Source organism: Perna viridis, chromosome 3, assembly GCF_037379345.1.
Source record: "Perna viridis isolate PV_CMFRI_1.1 ecotype Kerala chromosome 3, ASM3737934v1, whole genome shotgun sequence".
NCBI classification, from domain to species: Eukaryota; Metazoa; Mollusca; class Bivalvia; order Mytilida; family Mytilidae; genus Perna; species Perna viridis.
Genome location: NC_142447.1, coordinates 50,192,584 through 50,208,953, shown reverse-complemented (window position 1 = coordinate 50,208,953; position 16,370 = coordinate 50,192,584). Strand labels below are relative to the sequence as shown.

Genomic DNA, 16,370 nt, shown 5'->3' with positions numbered 1-16,370 from the left:
ACTATAACAATTAGTCATGGATTTGTCTACCAATGATCTCTTCCTTTTTACGCCAAATATATCAATGAAATGTTTTTGTCTATTGAACACAAATTTACTATATTTTTTTATACTTTTTCTGACTTTTACATTTCTTTAGAAAGCACAATATAGCATTTTTTTCTGAAGTAATTCCGTGTCATTTCATGTAGGCGTCAAACATAGCTGGAAATGTGGGGTTTCAGTAATCAACAAATCTGTATTCATTCTAACAGACCATAAAAGCGTACTGGAAAATTCCAAGAAAATGTGTATACTTCATTTGATTTGCACGGAAACCATAAACTAGTGTATTAGCCTCTGGAAAAAGTTTGAGAACAAACTGAATTTAACAGACGCCAGCGACAACACCGACAAGCTGATACCATTTTACGACCGAAAAATTTGTTGGCATTGTAAAAAAAATATTTCACCCGATGATTCGCCACACTCACACGTTGTCGGAAAACTTAACTTTCTTTACGCATACGCTAATTATACTAACTATGCATTTTTTCAAAATTTCCAACCAAAATTAGGCATTATTTGATATTAACACTTAACAATAATATATAATAAAAATGCAGTAATATTTTCCATTTTTTTATCAGTGTTTGGCAAGTTGTTGTATTTTTGACCAATAAAAAATATTTGATATTGTTGTGATTCTGCTTTCCTAACATTACCGTTCCCTAACTGATGGTCATATGTTATGAAGAATGAAACGGACGAATAAAATTGACGACGATCTAAAAAAGGTGGACACTTTGTCATTACCGTAACTGATGTGTTTTTATGTGCAAAGAAGTGGTGTACTTAGACGATCACAATTTTGATATTCATTTGTACCCGTATTTGAATCCCGGGCTTTTTCATATAGTTACATTTGTATCTGTGTTTATGATATTTTGTTTATGGAAAGAACTTTACCGCTCGGACTCTTTCCATAACAGATATAAGAACCAACAATCATATTTTTTATGCTTTAGAAAATATACATTAGTACCCTCCTTAAAATACCAATCCTTATATGTACTGGAAACACACAACATTTGAATAAATGGTACTAAGATACTGTGGAGATTGCAGAAAATGGCATATGTACCCTTGAAAAGATTTCCAACTGACAAGGACGCATACATGTAGTGGCAGGATGAACATTTTTTCGTTAAAGAGTACACCTCCAACAAACACACCTTTATTTTTTTACATGAAATAAATATGATCAAAGTACAAACACACACAAGCAATTTTAAATATGTAGAACTCCCCATTAATCTGAATTATCAACTTTTCATTACTGTTGATGCCAATAAAAAAGAACAGGAAACTTTAAAATAAATGGAAATTTGCTCTTTAATCTGTTCACAATCTAGTTAGTTTGTTACGGAACTTTAAGCATATGTTCTGTGTCATTTTTGCGAGAGAAAACGTTCTCTCTGACATCATTATGAGTTTCACATTATATTGGGACAAATAATAGGTAGGGTGACATTTTACACTATGGCATCCATATTATAGGATCTCCCTGATCTCTACATAGACAGTCTCTAAATCTGGCATTAAATTTATATGTTAATTGTAGAATTTATATATATATATATATATGATGTAATTAATAAAGAGTTATACATAATACCATATAGCCAGTACTTTTGGCGTATTTTAGCGGTCTTTATAGAACTGCCAAAATAAATTCCTCCAAATTTTACTCTGGGTTTACCACGTTTATCACTTAGCATCCACCTAAATTAAAAATCCAAAATTTTCGCACACCACTTTACCTCAAAACTGAAAAATTTTACACCCCCCAAAATAACCAGCTATATGGTGCTAGTCATCAGATGTTTGACATCTACTAAATTTTCTCTACTGTAACCTACTCTACACAGGGGTCTCCAAAATAATCAGTTTTTACCCCTCTTATTACAATCTAACATTGAGAGTATCAAAGAAGGCAGTTCTACATTTAAGGATATATTTAGGGACGTGCATATCTATCATTATAAACATTAGCTGAATTCACAAATATCTAAAAAAATAAAATAGAAAATACACAAAATTCAATCATAAAGAAAAGCAAATAAACACTAAAAATCTAATAAAAATTTGACTATAGTGAAGGATCTCACATGTTTCCAAAACATTGTCTGAGAAATTAAACATCATCAGTTTTCAGCAGCCTAATTTCAAGTACTGTAATAACATTGTGCCATTCAGTCATTACATGCTATGACCCCATTGAAGAAAAAGTAGGTCTAATTTTTAATAAAAATGTATTTCAAGCTTTAACATAAAAACCAAATTGTAAGAATATGCCATTATACTGGTATATACAACAAGACAACTTTAAGTAATAGATCTACTAAAACTATATTTAACCTGCATACACTTGTTAATCAATATTTTTAAATTTCTTTTCATTATAGGGTATTCCTGAAAGATTACAATAAAGCTGCCATTTTCAGCAACACTAAAGAAAATAATAGGCTCCCAGGAGCATGAATTGCTCACCTGCTTAAATTTTTGCCTTTCAAGGGCAATAACTCTAACAAGGAGTTGTTTGACAATATTGACTGAAAGAAGAATTTGGTAGTTCTTATAAAGATCATTTCATCAAATGAAAGCTAATTTTTATCTATTAGTTTTCAAGATATTGACTGAAATCTACTAAAAACATCATTTTCACCTTTCAAGGACAATATAACAAGGTGGTCCAACAACTGTGATCTCCTCAAACTTTTGTAGGCCTTATCATATGGACCACTTCAACAATTTTCTTTTAATCTATCATAGTTTTCAAGATGTTTGCTAATAAACTGTAAAAACATCATTTTTAACCTTTAAAGGGCAATAACTCTAACAAGATTTCATTTGACAACTTTGACCCAATGCAGTCTTTTGTAAGCCTTATAATGAGGATCATTTCAGCAATTGATAGAATTTGGCTAAACCAGTATTGGAGATATATGGGAAAAACTTCTGTCTGACCCCTGTATTCTATTTTTAGTAACGGCAGCCAGGTTTTTCGACGGATCAAAAATCCCCACATCTATTCTATGCTGAACACACTAAAGAACATTCAAACCAAGATTCATTCTGATTGGTCTAGTTGTTTCAGAGAAGATTTTTGAAAGAAATAACATTAAAAATAGGGGGGAAACAGTAAAAAAGGGCAGTAACTCTGAAATGGCTTATCAGATTAAAATGAAAAATTCACAAGTGATAGATTTTATCATGCCTAACATTTTTACCATATCAGTCGGAATTGGCCAAACCTAAAGGTTTTGGAGATACATGCAAAAACTTCTGTCTGACCCCTATGTTTTACTTTTAGTAACAGCGGCCATATTTTTCAACAGATATAATATCCCCACATCAGTTCTTTGCAGAGACATTCATATCATGTTTCATTCTGATTGGTCTAGTAGTTTCAGCGGAGAAGATTTTTGAAAAATTGTTAACGACGATGATGGATGCCAAGAAATGGCAATAACTCACATGGCTTATGGCCAGGTGAGCTAATAAATGTTACCCAACAATGGTTAGTGAATTATAATATTTTGCACATATACTGCAATAAAAAATCTACAAAATACATGAATATCTACATTTAACAAATCCACTCTCCTCACATAATGACATCATCATTTTTACACCATGCATATGGTCTTTTAAACATTAAGATACATGTTGTGTACTTGAGAAAAAGTACTGTAATACACACAAGTTTCAATTTCATTGATTTTTTGATTTTTTTAAACTGAAATAATTAATCAGTATAAAGTATCTGTCTTGACATACACACTGATTTTTATAAAAAATAAAATTTCTGACAAACATTATGACTTCTATAAAAGCAAAATTAGGAACAAAGTCTACTTTGCAGGTGTTCTGTGCATGTCAACAATCTGTTTCTTTACTTATATCATGTACATGCCAAGGACATTCTTGGGAGGACTATTAATGTATGAAATGTTGGAAACTTTAACGAAGACCTCATCACCGGCTTGCAAGTATATATCTGATCCTATGTAAGTGTCAAATCTGCCAAAAATTCTGTTTCTAGAAATCTCATATGGGTGACAGGTACTGATGATCTCTGTGTCACTATCTCCCTTTATGTTAGATTTATAGATGGAATGAACCATATAGGGAATCTGGCTTACAACTGTTACATTATTACCAGTAATCATATAATGGTAACTGACATCAAGCATGCTGTACACATGGTAATACCCATTGACAGGTACACGTAGACGACCATTGTACATTGACATTCCATTCAACAGCAAACAATTGTTACCTTTGTACCATTTTGTTACAGGCTTGTTTCCTAAAATAAAACAACAAACTTGTGTTACTCTATGGCAGAGTAAATTGAATTCTATTTAATATGTCAATATTACAGTTGAAGTACAGTATCAACATCAATAATTAGTACATTACTTTTAAAATGGAACTATTCTCCACTGACAGCAAAGTCACAGAGCTCCACCTAACACAGTGTGTGTAGTTTACCTCTATATACCTGGTTATATACCAAGATCTCTTTAATGATTCTGACAGCTTTATAACATTTAAGTTATGCCAGGAAAAATATCTGAAAAGAATTGAAAACTCCCATCACCCAAGTTTTTATGGAACGAATGAAAAAAAACAGATTCAAAATATTTTATGTATCCAAAAACAAACATTCAATTTCATCTGTGTTTTAAAGAGCTGGTAAAAGAAGGATAACTCACTTTCAGTTGATGGTTCTCTCTTCTCTCCTATCATGTGAGCAACTGGTTTGACATCACCAATGTACCCACCATATATCTTGGCTAAATAAAAAAAAAATGAATATTTACTGTACCCATTATACACTGAATAAAATATCATGTAAGCCAACTTTATCTAAACGCTTAACTCACTTACACACAAGGTTATTAACACTTGAAAAAATGGACAATATTGCTTGATAACACTTAAGTATTCAGAATTTCACAAAAAAATAAAATATAATTAAATGCAGGTCTATGATCATACTGACTTGAGATACGCAGTTAATTTCTATGATATGCTTAGTTTAGCCCCTTTTTGGCCCTTAATTCCAAAACACCAAAACAACCCTTCTTTTTATGGTTTGGAACCTTGAAAAATTTTGTAAAAATCAGCCGATTTCAAGTTATAATACAAAAACTATATGGCAATTATAACCACAGCACCAAGCAAACACACATTGCCTTAATAGTCACCAAAAAGCATCTTATTTCTGACTTTGACTTTTTTTAGATGTGGTTACAGGAACTACTACTAACTTTACATTGTACTTACAAATTCTACTATTGTAAATGTTTGTATATTCATCGGTTACGTGCTTATAGGAACTCTGGAAACTCTGAAAAATAACATACATGAAATTTATTTTGTACCAAGGCCATTGTAGAATTTCATTTGGAAATTAAATGCTTCACAGGGTGCAGCTTGATACAATAAAGCACTACATGTTAAAGTTTTAAAATGTGTAACCAGACAGAGGAAATGCATGTAATCAATTTATATTTAGTTTAGGAAACAAATAATAATATGGTCCTTTTTAGCTACAAGTTCCAAAATGGTTTAAGCAACAACTCTTTACATCAACAAAAACTTTTATTTTTTTAGGACCTTTTAATATAATTTTGTAGAGATCCATTCACTTTTACACAGATAACTAGCCAGAAGTAGTGGAGCGTTAAATAAGGCTGTCCCCTTCTCTCTCTAAGATCCCATTTAATAATATAGTATCTTTCTCTAAAGTGTCTTTGAAATAAGAAAAAAATCATTTCATTAAATACACCAAAAGTACAAAGTAATAAAAGACTATTCAATCCCACTGTAGATTTGATCAGCAATTTTTCAATCATTCTGGTCTCAAGTCAGAGTTTTATATATAATTATCCCCAACATCACTACTGACTGATCATATGCTGGAATACAAAGAATCTTAACTTCTCATGAGATGATCACATTATGATCATGCCACCTTTTATTCAAAGTGTTACATTGATGGCATTAAATTATCATTCCATTTTCAAATTATCTGCATTTAGAGATAGGTCACATCTAAACTACAACCCCGAAATCAATCCAATCCAAGTATGACACATTGTTGTACAATTTCAAAGAGATTGAAAATTACGAGAGTGAGACCCACCAAGACAATGAGCAGCACCTTCCCTACCCACCTTTTTTTGGATTTCAGTATCTGTCCTGTCCATTCACTTTTACTTAAGTTATTGTCAAAATATCTGACATTAGGTAAAAATGTACAATTTCACAGAAACTTTACACTTATACTAAATATTGTCTGGACACCACCTTGGCAAGTATCTTCAAATGACAACAAATTAATGGTTGATATCATTTGATGATTGCACAGGTATCAATTGATGGATAATAACTTGCATCAATATAAGAATATATATTTCTGATTTTATTTGAAAAAAGGCACCTCCAAATCTGGGATCACCCTTTTCATGTTTATATACTAGTTAAGACTACATATTTGATAGTAGCAGCAAGCCCCTGAGAGTGGACACTAAATGTGTTTTACAATTTCATTATTGATTTCCTATTAACCTTCAACCTTGTTTTCATTCTTAATTGGAGAAACAGCCAAAACTCAGAGGTAAATTATGGCAAAAGACATAAAAGAAAAATATTTTTAACTATTGTATTGTAACTGTCCTAAAGTTTAATAGTTTAAGCATATTTTACTTGTAACAAGCATTCTGACAATATTGCTGATGCAATACAGTGTCCCCTTTCGGTCTTTGAACTCATTGCCTTTATGAGATTTTTTTTAAATATGTGAACTAACAATGGATGGTGTTATTTTTTAACAATCAAGAGAAAATAACTCTTGAACAGCAAAAGCAAATTCCATCAAAATCAAACCTGATCTTCATTTTACAGTAGATAATAACATTTTTGTATTACAGAAAGCTGCATCAAGACATTCTCTTTCTATCACCTGGAAAGTTGAAAAAAACTTCCTTATTATGAATTAAAGGGTAAATAACTCTAGAATGACAGCAGCAATTTGCATCAAAATGATGAAACGTAAAATTTTATGTAATTTTCTATGTCAAAGGGCCATAAGTTCCATATAAACCATTTTGCCGAAATAATATTTAAATTTAATTTGAAACTTGTCATGATAAGACTAGCTAACAAATATGAAATCAATTGGATGAGGCATTACAAAGAAAAGTCTGGAAAACATAAAATTTTATGAAATTTTCTATGTCAAAGGGTCATAACTTCTGTAAAAATCGTTCAACCATAATGTCATTCAAATTTAACTTGTAACTTGTCATGATAAGACTATATCCCAAATATGAAATCAATTGGATGAAGCATTACAAAAATAAGTCTGGAAAACAAAATTTCATGAAATTTTCTATGTCCAAGGGCCATAACTTCTGTAAAAATCGTTCAAACATAATGTCATACTAACTTAACTTGTTACTTGTCATGATAAGACTATATACAAAATATGAAATCAATTGGATGAGGCATTACAAAAAAAAATCTGGAAAACATAAAAATTCATGAAATTTTCTATGTCCAAGGGCCATAACTTCTGTAAAAATCATTCTACTGTAACGTCATTCGAACCTAAATTGTAACTTGTCATGATAAGACTGTATACCAAATATGAAATCAATTGGATGAGGCATTACAAAAAAAAGTCTGGAAAACCAAGTGTGACTGACAGACTGACAGACTGACTGACAAACTGACGGACAGATGGATGGATGGAGTGCAAACTTAAGTCCCCTTCGGCATTTGCTGAAAGGGGACAATAAACAAAATGGATTAGACATGAGTAAAATATCATACTTATGGTCTTCTCCTGAAATAATAACAATTACAATAAAGTATAGGCATACAAATTCCATACAAAAATCTCTGTCTTAGAGACTGAAACATGTAATTAAATAGCTTCCAATGCAGTTTACAAAAGTATGTTGTCTAATGAAGTTTCATTTATGTTTAACAACTGTTATCATCATATTATCGAGTTGATTTTACTCTTCTAAGCAGTATACATGTGTATATAGTCGATAACAATAAAAAGCTTCGTTGAGGGCAGTATGATATAAACACAGTGGTCAAACAGTTGGGGCAATTGCGGACACAATATTAGTTTTTGACACTCTTAAGCATAGAGACTAACAATTTATTATGGACAAAACAAATGGTTTGGACACTATATTGCACATAATTTGAAATTCAATTAAAAATTTTCAAAAAAAAAATTGAAATGCACCAATGGATAGTTGCATCTCCATTTTAGAGAAAGAAATATTTCAGATAAATTAAATCAATAGGGTTCTCACTTACCTAGTATGTAACAATGTCCCAAAGTTCCATTTGAATTGGATGCATTTTGAGTTATCATCAGGAAAGTATATTTACTTCTTGTCTCAATAATTAACATGGTACTGGGTGCAATTATTTATTGCAAGAACACATGATTAACACAATACATAAACATAGCATTATAGGCAGGCTTAGACTAATAAAGTATGAACACCCCAGACCCAAGGAGCGATGTGGATATAAAGTAAAAAAAAATAATGATAATAAAAATGTACATTTCAAAGTTGCTAATGATGAGACCAATAGTGAAAGACTCAATAGCTCTTCTATGCACATACAGTTGTACAGTAATACAAAACTAATTGCTAGGGAGCTTCTGCCCAAACTTACGCATGATACCAATTTTAATGTTCAAGGAGGGTTCAATGTATCTAAGGTAAGCCTCGCTTTTCCACATACTGATGTCCTGAATCGCTTCACCAGGCAAACCAGCCTGGAACGCCCATGTAGCACCTCCTCTACAAAAAGAATGTCCTGTCAACAGAGACTTATTTCCTGACTTCAATAAAATAGAATTCACATGATCAAGAAATTTGTTGTAAGATAATGTTTTCACAACACTTCCACATAATAAGGGTGATTGTCCATTAGAACCTAACATAACATGTAAGCAAAGTAAATGGAAAATGGCTGAGGCTGGGCAGAGAGGGTGTCCTTGAATCAATGGCATTACAACACGAAACTGGATGGTCTTTGTGTAGTCAAACATGATAATGTAGTCCATATCATGAGACATATTTTGACAAATACGCAAAACCAGAACATTTGGGTCGTGAATAAGAAAATTTCCAGGTCTTAACATACCATAAAAGCCTATCAAACAAGCGCACCAAACTGATAGATCAAAGAGTCTAAAAAGATTTAACTGTTTCTTAATATCAAGTGCCATATCAGGAGTCAATAAAGTAGCACTAGTTTGTGCATCTCCCAAGGCGCGTTTTACTCCCTGTAGTACATGCTGAACGTGCCATTGGTCCTTCACTGGATCTGCCATACCGCATGGTTTGTGTAAATGCTTAACGATAACTAAATAATTTTCAATAGTCCTATAAGCAAAACCTTTAACATTGGCAAGAAAAGCAATGTATCTAGAGATGCCGACATAGGTAACGGAGCCAATGTATCTAGAGATGCCGACATAGGTAACGGAGCCAATGTATCTAGAGATGCCGTTATGGGACATAGGTAACGGAGCCAATGTATCTAGAGATGCCGTTATGGGACATAGGTAACGGAGCCAATGTATCTAGAGATGCCGACATAGGTAACGGAGCCAATGTATCTAGAGATGCCGTTATGGGACATAGGTAACGGAGCCAATGTATCTAGAGATGCCGACATAGGTAACGGAGCCAATGTATCTAGAGATGCCGTTATGGGACATAGGTAACGGAGCCAATGTATCTAGAGATGCCGTTATGGGACATAGGTAACGGAGCCAATGTATCTAGAGATGCCGACATAGGTAACGGAGCCAATGTATCTAGAGATGCCGTTATGGGACATAGGTAACGGAGCCAATGTATCTAGAGATGCCGACATAGGTAACGGAGCCAATGTATCTAGAGATGCCGTTATGGGACATAGGTAACGGAGCCAATGTATCTAGAGATGCCGTTATGGGACATAGGTAATGGAGCCAATGTATCTAGAGATGCCGTTATGGGACATAGGTAACGGAGCCAATGTATCTAGAGATGCCGACATAGGTAACGGAGCCAATGTATCTAGAGATGCCGTTATGGGACATAGGTAACGGAGCCAATGTATCTAGAGATGCCGTTATGGGACATAGGTAACGGAGCCAATGTATCTAGAGATGCCGTTATGGGACATAGGTAACGGAGCCAATGTATCTAGAGATGCCGTTATGGGACATAGGTAACGGAGCCAATGTATCTAGAGATGCCGTTATGGGACATAGGTAACGGAGCCAATGTATCTAGAGATGCCGTTATGGGACATAGGTAACGGAGCCAATGTATCTAGAGATGCCGTTATGGGACATAGGTAACGGAGCCAATGTATCTAGAGATGCCGTTATGGGACATAGGTAACGGAGCCAATGTATCTAGAGATGCCGTTATGGGACATAGGTAACGGAGCCAATGTATCTAGAGATGCCGTTATGGGACATAGGTAACGGAGCCAATGTATCTAGAGATGCCGTTATGGGACATAGGTAACGGAGCCAATGTATCTAGAGATGCCGACATAGGTAACGGAGCCAATGTATCTAGAGATGCCGTTATGGGACATAGGTAACGGAGCCAATGTATCTAGAGATGCCGTTATGGGACATAGGTAACGGAGCCAATGCATTCTGTTTACAAAAAGCCATATAAGAATTATAACACTTAAACTGTGACTTATAAACGAGTTGTGTACTCTCTGCCCATCCTTGCCTTCTGAACTTATCCACAGTCTTTTCGAGGGTGTGTGGACCTAGACCACCATCTAAAATGTACAAATTTATACATGTATGACATATGAAATAACAAATCAAAAATACAAAAGCTATCACTAACACATTGTAAACTCATAGGTAATAACTCATAGACTTTACTAAGTTTGTGTTCCTGGTGGTGCTTTCAAATGCTGTCCGCCAGGACGTTCCTCTTACCCGAAATAAAAATGGCAGTAATAGAAATATGCTTGAATGAAGAATAGAAGTCTCAGATATGTCATAACAATTGAATTTTTACTTGACATCTTACTGATTGTGCTTTTAGCTGTCATGTTGTCAGTGTACATTATTATCCTTTTATTTTGCAATGTAATTGACCATCTAGAAATTGTCAACACCATAACAATAATTTCTTTACATTTAATATGCAGGGGGTAAATATCTGGCATATCAATATTCCAATTGATGTACAAATAGTCTCAAGAAAAATAAGCACCACCCCTTCTGTACAAGCGTCACACTGAATGTTTGTAATGGGCTTATCATCCAGGATTTTTTTCTTGCCATTAAATTGTTTCATGAAAATCAACCACCATTTCAGATCAACAAAAAAATTGTCAATCGATAAGATCTTGTCCGAATGTGCCGTTAGAGAGTTTTTTAAATCAATGATGTGCCTAAGGAATGGTCGTCATCCTTTGAATAACTTGTGAAATACAATTTTTTGTGCTGGTCCATCACTTTTACTGTAATTAATATGAAAGCCTAACAATCTTAATACACCCAATAATTTATCAAGTGCACTTTTACCATTTTTCATAAGAACTCTCAATGATAAGAAAATCATCCAAATATGCTATCACAGTAAAATTTTGTAATTTCATAATTCTACAAACAGTGCTAGATAAAGACTGAAATATGCTCGGAGATTTGGCGGCCCCAAAAGATAGTTTTTATCGAAAAAATAAGTAGATTCTGAATCTCCCTTGAATTTCCAATGAAGGTCTGTGAATCGAATTATTCCCCTTTGGGACACTGCCTAATGCATTTGTAATCTGCAGTTTCACTTTTGTAACAACATAATTGCCATTCACAATCTCAGATTTTATTGCTGTTTCAACTAACATTTTGTTTGAAATTGCTGAACGATAATTTTCCCAAAAAACTATATCTTCTGAATCCGGGAATTGATCAACCATAGAAAACACATTTTTGACACCATCTATGATAAATTGAAATTCAGGATCGTCACACGGTAACAACAATTCCCAAGCTTGTAAATTAAGACAGTAGGTTGGCTTGGGTTGAATTGCTTTAACAAATGCTATTTGGTTGAATTTTGCATGATGGGGTTCTCCCTTTTTGAATGCTCTATCGCCTTATGATCCCTTGAGTAGCAAATTGCGCAATGATGAGCCATCCTACAATGTGTAAAACCACATGCTCCTAAGTTGAATTTGCGGCATATTTCACGACCATCTGGCACGAATGGGCCACGCCTTTTATTCTGTTGTTTAGCAGACGAACTTTCCTTGTTTGGGAACTTAGACATAGAATTCAACGTACGCATCGTGAGGCTATTCAGTTTTAGTACTAGGTGAAAATCACGAAGATCTTCCTGGGGTTTGCCCCACTTAAAGCCCTCTCTCGCCTGTGAATCACAATACTCCTTCTCATATTACAAGATGATGTGCCAAACGTGAACTGATGCTAAGCGGAAGATACTCTGTGTATCTACGATGTAACCTTCAATGTTTTGGGGGTCCAAATCTAGGTCTTTCATAATTCCTAAACTAGCATACCCCCACTGTTCCATTGTCACTTGGCTTAATGGAGTCTTCTTTTTATTGAATTTTAATTTAGCCCTGTGACCGATGTCTACCATGTATCCCTCATCGTCTATGGCATCAACAGAATTTAGGAACAAAAAATCGACAATGTTTTTTGCTTCTGTATTAGTTATGGCATTATTTTGATTAGTTAATGTGTTCTGCTGGACAGAAGTGGGTCCTGAAGTTCCACTGCTAGGGCACTAGCCAGGTCTGCCTGGTGTTTATCCAGCTTTGCTTTAGTCAATTGAAGTTCATGATTGTTACACTCGGCCTTCAGTGAGAGAATTTCAGCTTCAAGTTGGTTTTGGGCTGTTTTTGGCCTTAATGGCGTATCATATCTAACTTTGGATGAACTCTTAGGTCTCACTGGGTTTGGGCATGACTTGGGGATTGGAATTGAAGGCGTTAATGCCCAACACTGTTCTCAACTACGTTGAGGTCCTTGCTATCATCTGCATGCTCTGGTTGTTGACCGCATAACATGAAAGGGTTCAAGTTTGAGTCGCCATAGTCCCCTTTTAATGCCCTCAGTACATCGGCGTACCTATTGCCCACGTTTGGGTGAAGTTCCTGTGTCATTTTCTACACTTATGAGTCACAAAATCATGCTTTTTAAGGGATTTTTGCAAAAGCTAAGCAGAAGGCCTGGCCGTGGCCATAATGTAAATACTAATCATAAAAACAACACAGAGCGGACATGACAAAGATCCGTAAACATGAATTTACAAAAATTCTACATTAAGAAATGTTTTTTGACAGCTGTGACATTAACTGGAAACAAAATTGCACCAAAATCAATTGTGTTTTCATTCATGATCAGTTATGAAACAATATCCGATAGTTCAGATGTACACTTTTTAAATTATTGTCTAGAATCCTAATTTTTCTACAAAAATGTAAATTTTTCAGCATAACTGACCGTGACCAAATTTTTATCCAAATCAATAGGTATCTCACAATAAACAGGGATTGGATTTCAGAATTTTTTCAACTAGATTAATTTAGCAAATACTGAAAATTTATACTTACTAAATTTAAGTGTTTTTGGTTATTTCTGGAACTTGCCTGTATGACCTTCAGAATTTCACTAGAGAATTTTAGCAAGAGGAAATAATTTCTACTAGCAAAATTGAATTTCAACTTGCATTTAGCAAGAATTTTCCTTAAAATTTGATCACTGTTTTCTGGTACAAATGTATGTAACAATATCCTAATGTTTGATTTGAACCAGAGATAAACTATTAGAGTTATCATCCAGAAACCTCATATTTTTCCTGAGGAAGTGTTTTGACAACTGACCTTGATCTTAAACAAATTCTCCATAAACCAATAGGGATCTCACCTGGTATGTAACAATATCCCAAAGTTTGGTTTGAATCAGATGTAGACTTTTTTGAGTTATCATCTGAAACCTCAATTTTATGGAAAAAGTTAAATTTTTTGGTTGCTGTGACCTTGACCTTTCACGAAATTTACCTCACATCAATAAGGATCTCACTAACCTGGTCTATAAAAATATCACAAAGTTTCATTTGAATCGGATATAAACTTTTCCAGTTATCTTCCAGAAAACAATGTTGATTCCCGCCGCCATCATCAAACCAATAGCTGAGTTCAAGGTTGTTGCAACTCAGTTAATAAAAAAGGCAGAGATTTTTATGAGAAATCAATAACAAAGTTTTATTTGGAAAATCGAACCAAGTATTAAAATATTGATTTTTTAGGTGTGGCCCCTTTAACCCCTTATTACTCGAAACAATTCAGAGATATCTGAAATCAGATTGAAAAATGTAGGCAGGGATTTTTAAGAAGAATTCAATAACTGAAATATTTTTCGAAATTGGACCAAAAAAAAAAAAAAGTTAATTTTTTTTTGGTGTGGTTCCTTTGACTCCTTATAACTGGAAAACTGCAAAGATATCTGACATCTGATTGAAAAATTCAGGGATTTTTATGAGTAATCCAATTAAAAAAAATGTTTTTTTAAAATCGAACCAAAAATTTTTAAAAAGTTGAATTTTATTGACATTGCCCAGCTTTGACCCCTAAGGAACACAATAGAAAAGAGATTTATTAAAATAAAAAAAAAAAAAACAAACATTATACATAGATTTTAATAAAACACCTACTTTCACCATATTGGCCCCTTTTTCTAAAATGGTAGAAGCCATAAAATCAATATTAAAGGCTAGAAACCACTAATTCCACTTCCCATAGGCTTCATTGCTGGCTTATATATTCACTTCAACCTACAGAAGACTAATACCAACATGATTCTACATGTGTCAGCTCTCAATCTTCAGAATGGCAAATGTGGTTAGCAGACTAGCAATACAGCACTGGTCACCGGAAATGAAGGGTCTATAAACAGCAAGGGAAATCGTAATGCTTTCACAAGATAGGGGTATATTTAGAAATCATTATGGAGATTAGGCTTTACAGCACAAGAAGAAAATTGCACTTATAAAAATTATTAAAAATATGCAGAAATGATTTTCCTTTCAGAAACAGTTTTAAATTTTGAAATAAAATATAAACTTCTTTCACAGTGCTGTGAGGAACAGGAGGTAATTTCTGCCTAGAACTATTTTGGTGTACATTCCAAATGCTCATTGGTAGTGTGTAACATGAATAGGAACCTTCTTTTAGTGGTTAGTAAAATCATATCAAAATTTCTGAAAAATCAGTCAACAACAACTTAAGTTATTGCACCTTAACGAAGTGTCCCCCAGGGGTTTCATTAACTTTTTGCAATGCAGGTACATGTACATTTTGTACCTTTGGTTTTGTGGGAGGTACTTTTCATCATTTTCTTGTAAAATGTACGAAATTTAAAAATTCAGGAGGTACCTTTCAGTAGCTTAGGAGGGTAAAAGTACCTGGTACCGCCTCTTAATGAAAGGCCTGGTCCCCAGATGACAATGCCGATGCAAACAACTGTGCTATAACTTTATACGACCACAAATTTTTTGCAGTCCTATAAAACCTGCACTTTTTAAATATAAGTATATAAAATCCCAAAGGAAGCTTATTGGTTAAGAAGTTCAATAATGGTGAATGAAAGTTACAGATCCCATGTACTAAGCCCCCAAAAGTTTCCTCAAGGTTCCCTGCACATAAATTATTTATGACTTTGCCAATTCAGCAGGGAGTGGAAACCTAAACGACAGTTTCTGACATCAACAATACTTCAAAGAAAGCCTAAAGAAGCATTCCAGGTAGTGCCTGTCTCATATTTAAATGCTTAATACCTATTAATTTATACATAGTAAATGATACATGTACATTTTACTGAGTGATGAGTTGAATTATCAAATCAACCCTGGTTAGATACAAAATCGTACGCCATGAAGAAATCATACCTTCTGCAAGTAATCATTGAACAGTTTATCCCTACAACCACAGTTGATTTTTCCGTTTCCATTCTCAGGAAGACACATAAATCCACATTCTTCTCCGGGTGTTCTTGGCTCTGGCATGACCCATAATATAATAAGAACAGCGACTAAGATAACAACATCTGTAACGAACACTATTAAAGTTGTAAGTTTTGTTTTGTCTTTCTTAAAATTCGCAAATGCACCATTACTCCCTGCCATCTTTACTGGACTTGAAATATAAAGTGAAATCCGAACCAAAAAGGGATTTCGAAAACGAAAGTACAAAATTCCGAAGGAAATAAACGTCAACAAATAGAT

The 16,370-nt window shown here is 34.0% G+C and overlaps 1 protein-coding gene and 1 pseudogene across 1 annotated transcript; both read right to left on the bottom strand.

Annotated features, from left to right (window-relative positions):
• Positions 1-1,200: 1,200 nt before the first annotated feature.
• LOC148622757 (tumor necrosis factor ligand superfamily member 11-like) lies at positions 1,201-16,362 on the bottom strand. Its single transcript, XM_088572929.1, has 4 exons — positions 16,035-16,362; positions 5,338-5,401; positions 4,764-4,844; positions 1,201-4,354 (listed from the first exon to the last, which is right to left on the bottom strand). The coding sequence occupies exons 1-4, from the start codon at positions 16,269-16,271 to the stop codon at positions 3,942-3,944; spliced, it is 795 nt and encodes a 264-aa protein (XP_088429055.1). The 5' UTR covers positions 16,272-16,362; the 3' UTR covers positions 1,201-3,941.
• On the bottom strand, positions 10,719-12,656 carry LOC148622758 (uncharacterized; annotated as a pseudogene).
• Positions 16,363-16,370: the final 8 nt, after the last annotated feature.